Source organism: Mustela nigripes, chromosome 17, assembly GCF_022355385.1.
Source record: "Mustela nigripes isolate SB6536 chromosome 17, MUSNIG.SB6536, whole genome shotgun sequence".
NCBI lineage: Eukaryota > Metazoa > Chordata > Mammalia > Carnivora > Mustelidae > Mustela > Mustela nigripes.
This window is the reverse complement of record NC_081573.1, coordinates 33,454,444-33,470,914: the sequence shown is the minus strand read 5'-3', so window position 1 is coordinate 33,470,914 and position 16,471 is coordinate 33,454,444. Positions and strand designations below refer to the sequence as shown.

The 16,471-nt window shown below is 57.4% G+C and overlaps 1 protein-coding gene across 1 annotated transcript in view; it reads left to right on the top strand.

The window, feature by feature from the left end:
- Positions 1 to 15: 15 nt before the first annotated feature.
- Positions 16 to 16,471, top strand: part of CCDC102A (coiled-coil domain containing 102A) — a 19,924-nt gene continuing 3,468 nt past the window's right edge. Inside the window, exons 1-7 of the mRNA XM_059381255.1 lie at positions 16 to 116; positions 6,988 to 7,738; positions 9,685 to 9,911; positions 12,552 to 12,660; positions 14,590 to 14,706; positions 15,092 to 15,301; positions 15,532 to 15,702. Of these exons, the coding sequence (XP_059237238.1) occupies positions 7,148 to 7,738; positions 9,685 to 9,911; positions 12,552 to 12,660; positions 14,590 to 14,706; positions 15,092 to 15,301; positions 15,532 to 15,702 (1,425 nt within the window). The 5' untranslated portion in view covers positions 16 to 116; positions 6,988 to 7,147. The remainder of the gene's footprint in view (positions 117 to 6,987; positions 7,739 to 9,684; positions 9,912 to 12,551; positions 12,661 to 14,589; positions 14,707 to 15,091; positions 15,302 to 15,531; positions 15,703 to 16,471) is intronic.

Genomic DNA, 16,471 nt, shown 5'->3' with positions numbered 1-16,471 from the left:
GAGGAGACTCGACGGCCCTCCCTCGGCCCTCCAGGCGGCGGCCGCAGCAAGCCCCGTGCCCGCTCCGCCCAGCCGCAGCGGGTCGGACATCCGGAGCCCGCGGGTCCCCGGCCGAGGTGAGCGAGGGCGGCAGTGCAGGGGGCGGCAAGCCGCTGTGTCCCGGGAACTCCCTCCAGACAGCGAACCTTCCGCGGGAGGGAAGGGGTTAAGTTGGGGGCGTGCTGGAGGAGAGGGGCTCAGCGTCCGCAGCAACCCCCAAACTCCGAGCAGAACTTCCTAGCCCCCTGCCTGGGCTCCCCCCACCTCCCGGGACCCTGGACCTCGGGTGTGGAGGGGCTGCGGGGGCCGGTGAGGGGGGGCAGGGCCTCCTACGGAAGGCTGCGGGCCGGGACGGGACGGGAGGGGGGCGGCGGGCGGGGGCGGAATTTGGAACTCTCCCGGGGGACCCAACGTGGTCACCATGGCGAGTGCGGGATGGACGGGCGCACTATCCAATGGGAGCACGGCGTTGCCGCCCCGGCCCGCGGGGGCCGCCAATGGGAGCCGCACGGCGAGGTGGGCGGGACCGCGCCTCGCGGGGTCGACAGCCCCCCTCTGCCCTCCGCCAGCCGCTAGAGGGAGCGGGGCGTCTTTGCCGGACTGGGGAGGCTGGTGAGGGGGCAAGGAAGTGAGCGCAGACGCGGTTTGTGGCGTGGGAGGGCAGAAAGCGAATTTCTGGAAGGAGTTGGGGCAGTTAGAGCGATGGCCCAGTGCGAGGAGACTGGAGTGGGCCTCAGTTGCCTCACCGTTCTGATGGTGCGGGTGGGTGATAGCTGGCAAGCCCGTTCTCCTCCCCAGCTCTGGTTTCTGTATCTTAAGGGTGGGTTGTACAGACCTAGATGGGGGTTGGTTCAGGTTGGCGCAGGGTCTGCCCACTTGTTGGACAGAGCTTTTAGGAATCTTGTTAGTTCTTCTCCTCACGGTACAGGCAAGGAAACAGTCCCAGCTAGGGCAGAAAGTTGCCCATGATCACGCAGCCTATCAGTGGCAGAGCCGGGGTCTGGTGGGATGTCCCTTCTACCAGGGAGAATAGTTGAAGGAGTGGCTGAGAGGCCGGCTGGCCCCCATGAAAGACACACTCACTCTCTCCCATACCAGCTATGCCTGGCCACTTGGCCTGATGCCCGAGGACCCCCATCCTGTAAGTGTTCCCAGGGGAATTCATGCCCTCTGGTAGACATATCCCAGGAGTGGAAGCAGCCAATCCCAGCACTCCAGCCCTAACCCCCAAGTCACCCCCACGTTGCTGCTGGTCCCCTTTGTAGGCAAGTAGTCACTCCTCTGGGCCTAAGCTGGCTGGCTATAAAGAAAGGAGTTCTCAGTGTGATCTAGGACATCTAGATCACATTGAGATCCGAGTGGCTCCTTGGTCAGAGATGGGGATTCCTGGGACAGGCCAGAGGTGCCTACCCTGGGGCTCAGGTCCAGCCTGCAGGCCCCGCTTACCTCCCTCACTCCTCTCAGTCCCTCCTGGTGATCCAGTGGCTGGAGCCCAGGCAGCAGGTCCGAGGAACAGGTGCCCACAGTCTGTGGGCTGACCAGCCTTGGACCCTGCATTTATCCAATCAGGCTGTCCTCTGCGGTTTCCTGCCGGGCTCTGCTCCCTGCCCACAGCCAGGCCTGTGGCCATGGGCAGCTCCAGAGCGCCACCTGAAAGGTTCTGGAAAGACGGAGGAGTGTTCTGAGTTTGAGGGAAGAGTTGGGCCACCTGGCAGCCCCCAGGCCCCTCAGCTGGCCCAGATCCAGACTTCAGCTTTGCTCACTTCTCTCACTGGATACTGACCATCATCTAAACATGCTAAGGAAAAAACAAAGTTGTCCAGTTAGGCTACCTCGGGTAAGAGGACTGATCCCTGACCTGGCCACAAAATGACCTCTGCCTTTGACCTTGGCCACAGACAGTTTCAGACACTTGTCTGTTTCAGAGCATGGCCACAAAATGACTCCTTATCCTTAAGGATAGTTCAGTCTTCCGTCTTCACTAGAAGACCCCTAACCGTCCATCTTCTATCTATCAGCCTAGAATGCATTTATGCAGCATCTGCTGTATGCTGGACCCTGTGCTAACAGCCAGAGAGACCAAGATTTCTTGTGACTACTACTGAAGAACAGGGAGGTGCCAGTGTTTTGGGAACACTAATACTCTGTGTGAATACTGAATACAGAATACTCTGTGTGAAATCAGAGAAGGCTCCCCAGAAGAGGGTCTTGAAGGATGTGTAGGAGTTTGCTGATGGAGAAAGAAGCGGGGAGAGACCTTCTTAAACAGTTTCACAAGCAGCGGGATCCACTGGTCACTTTCTGTGACCAAGGGGGGTGAGAGCCTACCCTGAGGCAAGTAAGGGATGGAAACATTCTAGTTTCTGTTCTGGAGTGGACCAACAGCTGCCTGGGGCAATGAAGATGCCTGTGAGAGTGGGTCCCACTGGGAGGACTGCCCAACTAAGGGGATGCAAGGTCACGGTTTAGCCTTCAGTTGCCCACCCCACCAGCCAGCTTTAAGCAAATCCTGTATCCAAGGCCTGTCCTAGAAGCTGTGGGTAGCGCAAGTGTCTCATCTGGATCAGAGAGGCGTGTGTTGCAAGAGGAGAGAGCAGCTAGCCAGATCTGGCCGTGACAGTTTGTAGGGCTGTGCTCCCTGGGGAGCAGTTGGAGCTGAGGAGATCAAGGCATTTCCTGGAGGTGGTAGAACCGAGCTTGAAGGACAGGTGAGGGTTTCATCAGAGTCCAGAGTGGGGAGGGGGGCCATTCTGAGTTGGGGGAGCAGGATGAGCAGAAACTGTGAGGATTAAAGCAGGAATAGATCCGTCTGGCTGGTGGGAGGCAGGAGAGGGGCAGGTGGGGCAGGGAAGGCTCTCTGAGGGCTGTGGTGGCTGGTCCCTCCCTGATATGCTCTTTGGGGGGTGGTGACACCCTAGAGGAATCCACCCCCCACACACAAAAAACACATACCCTATGGGAAGAAGGTACTGAGCCTGGTGGGGAGGGGACAGGCAGGACAGGGCAGCCAGAGCCTGCTCTGTAACTGTAAGCTGAGCTTCTGGGTTGCAAGATTTTCAGTAACTGCATCGGTTACTAGGGCTATGTGTGAGTGTCTCCCCAGGGCTGTGTTATGTGAGTGGGATTGGAGTGGGGTGGAGGGGGGATGAGGGAAGGCGTTGCTAGGCAGGGTCTGTCTGCCCTGAATCTACAGAGGGTGCAGGGATCCTGGTGTGCTGGTCAGTGGGCTTCTCAAGAAAACCAGCTTTAGGACCCCCCACCCCTTCCCCAATGTGTGCACACACACAGCCTCCAGGGGACCCTGGGCTTGCAGGAGGAAAGGCAGAAAGGCTGTTCAGAGCTCCTCTTTCCCTCTTGCTCCCCTTCCTCCCCCAGCCCCCAGGAGGGAGTGGGACAGGCTGCTGGGAAGGACAACAGGAGCTGAGCCTGGAACCCACCCCTGCCTCTAGCGTGGGCGCCTGGAAGCCATTAGGGGCCTGGGCGGCGCCTGCCTGCCCCTTGCACGACAGGCTGGAGATTCCTGGACAGAGCCTGCCCCCACGCCACTGAGCCCCATGCCAGGCCTGGTGGCTCCCGGACACAGCGAGGATATGGCACTGGCCCCCATCCCTGCCACCCTCTCCGTTTAGGGGTGGCCAGAAGGGCCCAACAGACAGAGCCTGGAGGACCTTCCCCCCACTCCCTATAACCAGTGCGGCTGTGGCGGGCGCCGGGCTGGCACTGGGATTTCCTGCCTCCTCCCCTCCCCCTCAGGCTCTCACATTGTTTTTCTTTTCCAAGAGCTTCTCCTCATGGAGCTGGGCCAGGAAAACGGGGAGAGGAGGAGTGTGAGTGCCCATATGTGTGTTCGTGTGTGTCCGCGTTTGTCTTGGGGATGAGTGTCTGCATGTCTGTGTGTATCCTGCTGTGTGTTGGCTGCATGTGTCTCCAGGTGCATCTGTGACCCTCTGTTCCGAGGTGAGCGTCTCTGCAGCCATACAGCTGTGGGCACATGGGGCCATCCTGGAGGGCATGCGTGTCTGCCCAGGTCTTCATATCTGTATTCACGTTGCATGGGACTGCCTGTGTGTCTGCACGTGTGTACGGGTGAACAACGATGTCTGTGAATGCAGATGGTATCTGGGCCAGCCACCTCACCGCACAGGTGGGGAGACTGAGTCAGAGGGCGTGCAGCCTGCCAGGGAGTTAGCGGAATATAGGGAGGTGGAACCTCCCTCCACATGGCCGTGTCTGTGTGTGTGACTTTGTCCCCGTGGATGTTGTTGGCATTGAGACATACATTTTTATATGTATGTTTATATACATGTTTATATGTATGAAACTCTGGGTGGTAACAAGGCATCACCAAATACTCGGTATCTCCAGCTTGGACTACTAAAATGCAAATCCCCAACCCCCCACCTACCAAACATGAGTCTGGGGGCAGGGGGTGCCTGGGAACTGCATTAGAATCCACATGAATCTGAAGGACCCCTTGATCAAGCGCACTGGTCTCCCTCACCCTCACCGCAGCCCCATTCTGCAGGGGGAGAAACTGAGGCCCAGAAAGGGGCAGGTGGCTTACATGAGGTTGGTGACAGAGCTGAGCCTGGAACTGATGCCTGGCAGGGAGGCAGACAATGAACAAACAGCCAATAGACTAGAGAAATGCAGTAGAATCACTGAACACGCTGAGATGCTAACGGTCCTGACACCTGTCCACATGGTGGGAAAATCTACCGTTCCTGCTTGGATGGGGGAAGGCAAGATAGAGCTGGGGAGGTGCCCTGGGTTGGCATTGCCGGGAGAGAAGAGGACAAGAGAGGGGCTGGGGCACCAAAGGCATCGGCCAGGGCCAGATCAGGGCCACGGAATGGGAGCTGGGTGAGGGAAGAGGGCTGCAGTGGGCAGGAGGGACAGAGAACAAGTGGTGGGATCAGGGGGCTGCTTTCGGGATTGAAATTTTGGAGGTGGACTCCTAGAGAACGTGAGCTTGGACTTGACACTAGAAAGTTGTCCCAGCTATTGCTGACAACAAAGCGTGTGGCCCCTGGCACAATCAGATTGGTGTTTGTAAAAACTCCCTCTGGTTGTTGCTGTTCAGAATGGATTTGAAGAAGGCACAGCTTGCGGGGGAAATTAGGGCAGGGAGGCAGTGGCTATGGTTGCCTAGATGGGAGGTGATAGTCGTGGCTTGACAGGCTAGTGGCCACGTAGGAGGAAGGTGGCTAGCTCCTTGTGATGTGTGGCAGACAGACGGACAGGACTTGGAGGTGGCAGGGTGGGGGTTGTGGAAAGAAAGCAGATTCCAGATCATCCTCCACAGCATGAAGGAGTGAGGAGGTGCTCTTCTCCCAGAGGGGGCATCCAGAAGGAGGAGGTGGTTGTGGGAGGAATGGAGAGGAGTTCCAGTTTGACCAGGCTGAGTCTCAGTTATCTGAGGAATATCCTTCTAGAGGCACAGGGGGCTTCTGGAGCACAGCCTGGGCTGGAGGGAGGGAGAGCCTTTTCCGCCTCCTAGAGGCAGGGAGGAGGAGGCAGGACCTGGAGGGTGTCCCCATCTGATGGCTTCCATTTTTCTGCTGTCAACTCTGATATTAGATCACCTGCTGAGAGTGAGTGGTTGGAGGTGGGAGATGGTTAGAGGGGACAGAGACAGTTGGCCGGGCTGTGTTGGGAGCAGCCAGTGCTGAGGCCCTTGGCTGTGGTGCTGATGAGAGCCTCACCAGCAGTGCCCCGCAGAGGAAGAGCTGGCCATTGGGGTGGAGGTCTGGGGGCTGCTGGTGGGGGTCAGTGCAAGACCACCATGGAGAGAGAGGGTGACGGGATGGGGACAGAGAGGAGAAGGACATGCATCTCATGTCTTTTAAAGTGATGTGATCCAGAATAGCAGAGCCCAGCAGTGGGACCTCTCACCACACTGCACCCTTGCCATCTAGACCCTGGCTTATTTCCATCCTAACCCCAGAGCATGCCTCGCACTCACCACACACCTCGCCCTGTACCTGGAATCAAATCTGGGCTTGAACCTTTCTGAGCCTCCCTTTTCTTCTGCGATAAATGGGAGCCATTTCCCTTGAGTCTATTGAGAGGAGTAAGTCAGATAGTTCACAGAAGACCATGGCCATGGCCCCTGGCCTGTAGTCAGACCTTCTCAAATGTTATTGCCATTGGCATCCTATGCTGAGATGGCCAGGAGTCAGCCCCAGCCCTCAGCAAACTCACAGCCTTGGGTAAGGATGGGGAGCTGGAGGAGACACAGATAAATGGTAGGTGAGGTTGGTTACACTCGTGATGGAGACACAGGCGGGGCAGGCCAGCTGGCCTGAGGTGGTCCTGGAGGACTTCTAGGAGGAGGTGATAACTCAGATACATTTTTTAAATTTTTTTTTAAAGATTTTATTTATTAGAGAGAGATCACAAGTAGGCAGAGGCAGGCAGAGAGAGGGGAAGCAGGCTCCCTGCTGCCTGGCTCTATCCCAGGACCCTGAGATCATGACCTGAGCTGAAGGCAGAGTCCTAACCCACTGAGCCACCCAGGTGCCCCAACTCAGATACATTTTAAAGCTGAAAAGAGAGCCCAGTGCAGGAAGAGGTAGGGAGGGGAGTCCAGGCAGCAGTGCCATTGTGCAAGCATGCTGCACTTGGGGTGGAGATGTGGGAGTAGCCGGAGCCATTCACTGGATCACGTGGGACTTGAAGGTCAGGGACAGCAGGTCAGGGTTTGAGATCAGCTGCCTTGGCTGCAGGGTGAAGGGTCTGCAGGAGGGTGTCTGGAGGCCCCTGAGGAAGCTGTTACAGCCCCACTCTCGCTCACCACTACAGCCTCACCGGGGCTTTCCTGGGGCAGACCGTTTCTCTGCTTTTGCCCATGCTCTTCCTGCTGCCTGTTTTGCCCTTCCCATGGCTGATCTTACCGGTATGGACAGATGGGGGCCACAGCCTTCTAACAGTTGCGTTCTCCCACAGGTGCGAGGAGGAGGAGGAGGCCTCCCCCACCCAGTGGCCAGGAGAGCAGTGGAGAGCCGTGGTCAGCATGCCCAGTGGTATCCCGTCCTGAAGGCATCCCCGGTCGGGCCCCTGAGTCCGCCCGGAGTTGGAACCCAGGGCCCGCCCGCTCGGCCGCACCATGAGCCACGGGCCCAGCCCCCGGCTGGCGGAGTCCCCGCAGCTGTCCAAGGGCAGCCTCCTGACCATCCTAGGCAGCCCGTCTCCGGAGCGCATGGGGCCGGCCGACTCGCTGCCGCCCACGCCGCCCAGCGGCACGCCGTCACCGGGGCCACCGCCTGCCCTGCCGCTGCCGCCGGCGCCCGCGCTGTTGGCCGACGGGGACTGGGAGAGCCGCGAGGAGCTGCGGCTGCGGGAGCTGGAGGAGGCCCGTGCGCGGGCGGCGCAGATGGAGAAGACCATGCGCTGGTGGTCGGACTGCACGGCCAACTGGCGCGAGAAGTGGAGCAAGGTGCGCGCCGAGCGCAACCGCGCGCGGGAGGAGGTGCGCCAGCTGCGCCAGCGCCTCGACGCGCTCACCAAGGAGCTGGCCGGCGCGCGGCGCGAACGCCAGGAGGCGCAGGGCGAGTGCGAGGCGCGGGGCCGCGAGCTGGCGCGGCTGCGGGGCGCCCGGGGGGCGGCCGACAGGACACCAGACGGGCCGGAGCCCGAGCCCGAGAGGGAGCAGGAGCCCGTGCGCGACGTCGGGTCCGAAGTGCCCCAGGGCAGCCAGGTGCGTTGTGGGTCTGGCGAGGGGGCGGGCTCGTGGGCAGGGCCCTTGGCTCTGGGGTTCGGAAGGGGTGCGGCAGGACTGAGAAAGGGGGATAGGAAGGGCTCAGTCCCCTGGGAGGTTTCACTCAGCTGCACCTGCCTCTGTTCCTCGGGACCTCAGGGCAGCATTCTTCCGGAGATCCCTAGAGTGGAGAGGCGGGGATCTGGTGGGCCTTCCACTCCCACACCTGAGCAGTCAGCAGAACCTTAAAATCGTCTGTTTGCGGCAGGAGCGGGATGGAAGCTCGTGCCTGGTATTCATCTATTAGCAGCAGAGAGGAATCTGTTCTTTCCTTCAACTTGAGTGGGGGCAGCTTGGAGAGGCGGGTGTAGGGGGTAAACATTTATAACCTGCATCAGTTAGAGCTAAGAGGTGGGAGGTTGTCAGGGCACTAGGAGCACAGAGATGGTCCTTGAACCAGGCTTTGAGGAGGGGGCTTCACGGAAGCTTTCCTGGAAGAGGTCCCATCTCGGCCAAGGCTAGGAGGATGTGGAGGAGTTGGCCGTGCAGTGTGCAAGCAGGTGTTCCAGATCTGCAGAGGCCCAGAAGCGGGGCATGGCCGCTCCCCTCATTCTGTGGGCTCCTGCAGATGGCAGTAAGCTCGACATGTGCAGTTCTCACAATCCCGAGGTGTTTGCTTGGTGGATGGGCACACTGAGGTGCAGGGAGATTAAGTACCAGGGTACCCCCGCTGGTGACTGGAGTGCTGGGTAGTTAACCCACGTGACCTCCAGAGTCTGCGGCAATCATCAGCGTGGCCAGAGCGTGAACGGTGGCTGTGGAGGGCAGCATCTCCTGACCCAGCAGACCTTCTAGGAGCCGAGTCCAGGCTCGGGAGGCCTCCCGGGCTCCATCCCCAGAAAGTCCAGCTCTTCCAGCTAAGATTCTTGGCTGCCCCTTCCCCTCCCTTGAGCAGCCCCTGGCACCCCTGTAGGCTAGAGTGGGCACTGCTGCCTACAGTGGCTGAAGCCCCCACTTCCCTGGGTCGGCCAGGTGGCGTTCCTTCATTGCTCTTATTTGGGGCAGAGGACAGCCCCTGTCAACCAGCCTTACTTTGCTGCTCCTGCCCTGTGCTTGCTGCGGTTGTCAGTCTCACTCCAGGAGGTGACGCGTACCATGGGGAGCCTTGGCATTACAGTCTGAGTTCATTTCTCCAGCCCAGCCACTTCTGTGTGTTCTGTGGCCCAGAGCCAGTCCCTTCCCTCTCTGTGTCCCCATTTATAAAATAAGGCTTTGGACCAGGTGGCATTCGAAGCCCCCATCTAGATAGGGAAACTGAGGGCCAGACAGGGCAGGAGCTGGCCTAGACTCATCTAGAAAGGTCACGGGGGAAGCCAGGCTGGAACAGAGGCCATGGATGTGTCTCAGGTCTGTGCTCAGAGGGAGGCCTTGGGTGCAGCAGGGCAAGCTGGAGGGGCAAAGAAGAATGGGAAGCTCAGGAGCTTGACACTGAGTTAACAGTCCCTCACTGCTTCCATTCTGGGAGCTGGTTCTGCCCACAGGGGCTGTCTTTCTATGCATCTTTTATGTCACTTATCTCCTGGTGCCTTAGTATTTGCACCTGAAGAATGGAATCTTAGAGCTAGAATTCCTTCTGAGGGAATCTGGTTCATATCCATCGTAGGAGGCCCTGCTTCTACATCCGTTCACATCAGTGTCCCACCATGTGCTTGCATGCTTCCAATGACAGTGTCCACGTGTCCAGGGCCATCTTCTAGGAATCAGGGAACTGTGGTGGCTGACTCTGTGTACAGTTCCAAGAGGTGAAGGGGTGGGACCCAGAGGGCTCTGTGACTTGTCCAAGGTTACCCACCAAGCTGATCCCAGACCCAGGGTCTGGGAAAGGCCATGAGGTCAGCCAACAGGGTGAGGGTTCAACAGCCACTCCTCCACCTTGGTCCCTACAGGAGCTGGAGCTAGTGGAAAGCCTGCTGAAGAGCAGACCAGAGGAGCCTGAGGGCTGCTGGGAGGCACGCAGCGCGGGGACTGGAGGCCCTCGGGGCAGCTCAGGCCGCCAGGAGCGCAGCCGGCTGCCCTGGGAGGACACAGCCACCATTGAGGAGGATGCATCCAAGTTGACCGCCCTGCGGCTGCGGCTAGATGAGTCCCAGAAGGTGCTGCTCAAGGAGCGAGAGTAAGTCACGGTGGAGAGGCAGAGCCCCAGAGGCGGGCCCCTTCACAATCACAGAATGCAAGCCTGTGTTGTAGAACATGAAACTCACTGAAGGTGTCTGGCACTCTTGAGTCTTGAGGCCTAGAATTTCAGAGCAGTGTGTTCTAACTGGAACAAAGCAGTTTTGTTTTATTAACCTTATTTATTAACCAATTCAAGTTATTTATTCAAATAACATACATATCGTGCATTTGCTGAGTCAGACCTGTGCTCCCGACCCTCCCCACTCCCCGCTTCATGGAGCTCACGTCCCAGAGCGGGGAGCACGTCCTGGGCAAAGGGAAGAGCAGGGAAGAAGGGTCAGGGAGGTTGAGGGGTTGCAGATGGGAATTCGGGTTTGGACTAGTTGAATTTGAGACGACAAGGAGGCAGCAGCTGGGTACGTGAATGAGTCCGGAGTTCACGAGGCAGATCTGGGCTGGAGGTAAAAATGCAAGACTCGGCAGGGAATAAATGATTTCAAAAGCCATGAGCTGGGTGAGGGAGGTCAGAGGATGGAGCCCTGGAGCCCTCTGGCTTTAGAGGTCGGAAGATGAGCCCAGCGGCAGAAGAGACAGAAGGAAGTTTGAGAAGGGTCAGGGAGACCAGGAGCACCTGTTTCACAGAGGAGGGTGGGAGCAGCAGGAGGACGAGGACAAGGTGCTGACCAGTGGATTTAGAACGTGGAGGTCACCGGCGACCTTGGCCAGGCAAGGCCTGATTCTAAGGAACATTTTGTAATACTCCCTATCTGTCCAGAAATTAAATGCATAGCTAGTGTGAAGGCAGAGACCAGGAGATGCTTCTGTAAGTCAAGGACACCAGAGATGGACCGCGAACTCCCAGAAGCAAGGGGACAGGTTACATACAGGTTCCTTCTCATGGGCCTCAGAGCCAACCCTCCTGACACCTTGATCTTGGACTTCTAGCCTCAAGAGCTGTGAGACCATAAAATTGTCTAAGCAAGATGGGCAAAAAAAAAAAAAAAAAAACCTGTTTCGCTAATTGAAATGTAAAGCAGAAATGAGGGGAATTTGTAATAAAATATACATATTATGATGTGGACACACTCAGGCCTGGCTCCACTAGAAGAAATAATGAAGTGTAGTCGATCCTTGGACAGTGTGGGGCTCAGAGGCACTGACACACACCCCCATGCAGTTGAAAATCTGACTCCTTGAATTTGATCCCCCAAAACTTAATTCGTTGACCAGAGCCTTACCGTTAACATAAACAGTCGACTAACATGTATTTTGTATGTCTTGTGTATCACGTGCTGTGTTCTTATAATGAAGGAAGTTAGAGGAAAGAAAACATTAAGAAAAAGAAAGGAAAATACAGTACTGTACCATTTTTATCAAAATGATCAGCATGTCAGTGGACCCATGCAGTTGAAATCTGTGGTGTCCAAGGGGCAGATGTGGTCAGAATCTGGAGCCCTTACAGAGAGGGGTAGTGTTGATAACCCTCCCAGTAAATATGTCCATAGCCCATCCTCCAAGTCAGGTTTTGTGTGGACGGGCTCAGTTAAGTCATCTCCCGGGACAGCTACAAAAACAGCAGGTGCAGGCAGGCAGGGTCCGCCGCTCGATATGCCAGCACTGTCGTGGTGACAAGATTTCCTGAGAGAGGAACAGCCTTTGGGAAAGCTCTGAAGCAAGCAAAGCACACCGTTCCCTCAGTTTATACAGTGATTCTGTTCCTGGGGATGGGCTGTGAGTACAAAAGATACTTTCTGTTCACGTGTTAATCAGAGCGAAGGTCTGCGTTCAGATGGTTTGCACACCCGGGGGTGTCTGACTGGGCACCCTTGACAGAGGATGCAAAATCATCCCTGGAGGGGTGGGATGGCCCTGGGGCCTTCAGTGCAGGATGTAGGCACCCCTGTCCCTGCCCACCAAGTGAGCCGGTCATGCAGGGTTTCCAGAAACGCCTCCTAGAGGGTGCCCTGTCTCCTCTGAGAAACCTGTGTTAGAGGCGTGATAGGTCAGGGCTCCCGAGAGGGAGGCTGGTGGGGTGGGGGCATGAGGCACAGCGTGCTGAAGAGTGAGGGTAAGTACAGCTCTTCGTTGAGCACCTGCTGTATGCTGGGGCCAGGCCCCATGCTGTTTACCGCCAGCATCTCATTCCTGCGCAGAGCAGAGTGTAGAGTGAGGATCGTAGGAGAACCCTCCACCCAGTGATGATGACAAGAGGGAACCCCTCCATCTGACACCCACTGGACAGCGTTTTCCAGCTTTTCTGACCCCAGAACCATGTGTTCAAACTAAGCCTTACAGGCAACCCCAGTACACAAAACAGAAACAGAGGTCCTATTTGGCAGTTGAACATGAGATTCTTGGCCAGGCACAGCCAATGCCCTGGAGTCCTGGTCACCTTCCCACATCCCTGAACACCCTGGACATACTTCCCTGGACACCTGCAGTTGTGCAGGGGGTGGGGAGTCCAGCTCCCAAAGGAATGCAAAATTGGGGTGCCTTCCACAATGTGGGGTTCCAGGGCCTTGAATGCCGAGCCAAGGACTTCAGACACTGGTTCCCCAGGCATAGGCCGCGCGGGAGGACTCTCAGCAGAGACCCTCAGTGGGCTCACCCCCATGTCTACCTCTCCTCCTCTCTCCAGGGATAAACTGGCGCTGAGCAGGAACATTGAGAAGCTGGAGGGGGAGCTGAGCCAGTGGAAGATCAAGTATGAGGAACTGAACAAGACCAAGCAGGAAATGCTCAAGCAGGTGAGTGCTAGAGACGGTGATTTTCCTAGAGGAAGCAGCATCGCACTGCGGACTTTCAGCAGTGGGAGTGGGAGAAAGGAGGGAGTTCAGTCATTCCTCGTCAAGCTCTGGCCACGCGCCGTCCGCTGTTCTGAGTGCTGGGGCAGGCGGTGTCCCTGTCCTGTCTCCAGGAGCGCATCTTGTGGGAGCAGTGGGTGAGGCACGGGGCTTACCAGCAGTAACCAGGCAGAGAAATTCATAAGCTAGGAAGGTGTCAGACAGAATAAGAGACATGGGGTGGTGGGTCAAGAATGACATTTCTGAGAAAATAAAATATGAAAGTAGTAAGTAAATAAGTTAAAATTTAAAAAAAGAAAAATGGCCTCTCAGAAGGTGATATTTGAGGCAAGATCTAAAGAAGTCATCCTTGAGAGGATATGGGATCAGAGTTCCTGGCAGAAGGCACAGCGCATGCAAAGGTCCTGAGTTCGGAGTAAGCCTAGTATGTGCAGGAAGCAGAGGGCAGTGTGGCTGGAGGGAAGTAGGTGAAAGATGAGGTTCCGAGGGAGCCAGACTTCAGTGGGCTTCATAGTCCACGCTGAAGGGTAGGATTCATGAGGTCTAGTGTTGCTCCATCTCAGTGATGCTTCAGGGAGTCAAGGAAGCTAGACCCTGAGGTCCCCATTTTATAAATGACAAAACTGAAGGTCCACCTGGCGGAGAGGAGATCCCACCACTGCAGTTCGGGGGCTCAGGGCAGACGGAGGTCCTGCCTCCTGTGCGGGCCCTCTGTGGCCACCAGGGGGCGCAGCCACCCAGAGAAAGTCTGCGGGACAGGCTGCATTTCTAGAGGGAGCAAAGATTCCCCCAGACCTCAGAGCCTGAAACTGCCCTGGAAGCAACCCAGACTGTCTCATGGTAGACTCTCTCAGGAAAAATCCTAAAACCCTCACTCTCCAGAAGCAGCATCTTTTGGGGGATGGGTCCGGGAATCTGCCTTTTTAATCTTTTCAAGTTAGGAAGTGGAATGCTTTGTGGAGAAGTGAATAGAACGTGAATGTCCCGTTTAGCAGGTAGATGTCAAGATTCTCTTTCATAACTGGCTGCTCTCCCTCAGTGTTGCGGATTTGAGCTTACTCGTGTCATCGCACACAGTGATAGTTTGTTGTTTTTCCTGCTATACGACAGGACATCCGTGCCATGCCACAGTCACCCCAGGCAATCCTCGTGTGGCCAGGCCCGCACCCACATGCAGACCTGCTCAGATAGAGTGCTTTCAGTCAGTTCCCAGGGCTACCCAGTGCCAAGGCCATATGGAGATACAAAGGTGGACAGCTCTGTCCTCCTGTGCGCACACGCTAGTTGCGGGAGTGGGACCAAGAGTAAAGGAAACACCCCTTGTAGTCAGGGAGGAGGAGAGAGGCCTTCCTTTAGGAAGGGGCATTTAGGCCAAAGCCTAAGTCAATCCTGTAAAACAACTTGGAAAGAGTGTACCAGGAAGAGAGAACTGTATGTGCAAAGGTCCAGTGGTGGATAGGAACTTGGTGTGTTTGAGGACTCGAGCCTAGAGCACAGTGAACTAAGAGGAGAGATGGGCAAGGGTCCAACTATACTGTGAGACCATAGAAAGGAGTCGGGCCTTATCCAAAGGCACCCAGGGATGGGGGTGTGGTTGGATTTATCTTTTTTAAAGCGCTCATTCTGAGCTACTGTTGTGGAAGGTGGGGTGACAGAGGCCCCAAGTGGATGCTGGGAGGCTAGATGGCCATGAGGTAGGAGGTGTGAAATGCCAGAAGCAGCACCAGCAGTCAGATTCAGGCTCTGTTCTGGTTACTGGGGGGCACATCGGGACTCCACGTCAGGCTCCTTGCTGAGCACTCCTGCCCCGGCACCGGTTCTGGGATATACCCAGTTGGTTCTCACGGAACCGGGCTGCACTGTGTCCTGCAGCTCAGCATCCTGAAGGAGGCCCACCAGGACGAGCTGGGTCGCATGTCCGAAGACCTGGAGGACGAGTTAGGTGCGCGGTCCAGCATGGACAGGAAGATGGCAGAGCTGAGGGGTGAGGTGAGGCCGCCTGCGGGACCTGGGAGGGCTTGGGGCTGGCCGGGGGGCATTGGGGGGAGGCAGGGGCCTGGCCTCCATCAGCTAACCACTCCTCTAAGAGGGAAAAGGAGGAGGTCTGTGCGCTGAGGCAGGAACCAGCCACACCCGGAAGGTAGTGCGGTCTGCGGGGGGCGGCAGGCCTTTCTCCTACACAGAGACCAGAAGCGTACCCTCACATCCTGCACGGCGTGAAATCAGCCCAGGTTAATTATAGCTGCCGCAGCTGGATCAGCTTCCTGGAGCCAAAAATGGCTCTGGAGGGGGAGGTGGGGACGGGGAGCACGCAGCTCAGGCCTTTCTGCCCCCTCTCCCCCTGGAGACCTGACCCTGTCCTGCCCTGTGGTAGATGGAGCGGCTGCAGGCGGAGAACGCGGCCGAGTGGGGTCGCCGGGAGCGGCTGGAGACTGAGAAGCTGGGCCTGGAGCGTGAGAACAAGAAGCTGCGGGCGCAGGTCGGGGACCTGGAGGAGGCGCTGGCCCGGCGGCGGAGGCAGACAGCCAGCGCCCTGGACTGTGACCTGCGGGCCAGCCAGGCTGCGCTCTTCGAGAAGAACAAGGTGGGGTAGGGGGCAGTTCAGCCAAGGCCAGGTCAGAGCACCTACTGTGTGTTGAGCTCCTGCCCACAGGGGGCGGTGGTGGGGGAGGACAGAGGCAGCCATGGCCCCAGAAGCCGCTCCCGCCGGGCGTCCCCCAGGGCCATGCCCCGCACCCGTGCTTTCATGCTACCCCTCCAGCCTCGAAGCCGGTAGCCGATGGGCGCCCTGTGACCCCACATGCTCCCTCGCAGGAGCTGGCCGACCTGAAGCATGTGCATGGCAAGCTGAAGAAGCAGTTTCAGGAGAAGGTGGCCGAGTTGGCACACGCCAACCGACGGGTGGAGCAGCACGAGGCGGAGGTGAAGAAGCTACGGCTGCGGGTGGAGGAGCTCAAGAAGGAGCTGGCCCAGGCTGAGGACGAGGTGAAGCCCCTGTGGGGCCCGCAGGGCAGCCTCAGACCTCAGCGGCGGAGGAGAGGGCTGCACGGCCTTCTTGGGTCCCTCTGCAGTCGTCCGGTGGTCGGTGGATAGGTGCTTGGGAAGAATGGACGGGTGGGAGGGACGAGCAACTGAATAGGTTAATGGATAGACAAGTGGTGGACATGCAGGTGGTCTGTGTAGCACGTAGACGTGGAAATGGAACAGCAAAGTAATTCCACAGATGGACGAATGGATATGTGAAAGAATAGAGGAGCCAGTGGATGGGGACCGGAGGACGAGACGGAGGGAAGGAGGATGGATGAGATGTCACAAGAGAAGTCTGATAGGGGATTGGATGGATGGGTGGATGGGTAGGTGATTGGACAGGTGGGTGGGTGGATAGATGGAGGGGTAGGTGGGTAGATAGATTGATGGATAGATGGGTGGGTAGATGGATAGGTGGGTGACTGGATGGGTAGATGGGGGGATGACTGGATGGATGGATGGATGGATGGATGGATGGATGGGTAGGTGACTGGGTAGGTGGGTGGAGGGTGGCTGGATGGACAGGTGATTGGATGGATGGGTGACTAGGTGGGTAGAGGGGTAGGTGACTGGATAGGTGGTTGGGTGGGTGATTGGACAGGTGTGTAGATGAGTGGATGGATGGGTGGATAGGTAAGTGGATGAGTAGGTGATTGGATGGATGGGTGAAAGGGTAGATGGATTGGTGGGTGACTGAATGGGTGGGTGGGTGGATTGATGGGTGGAT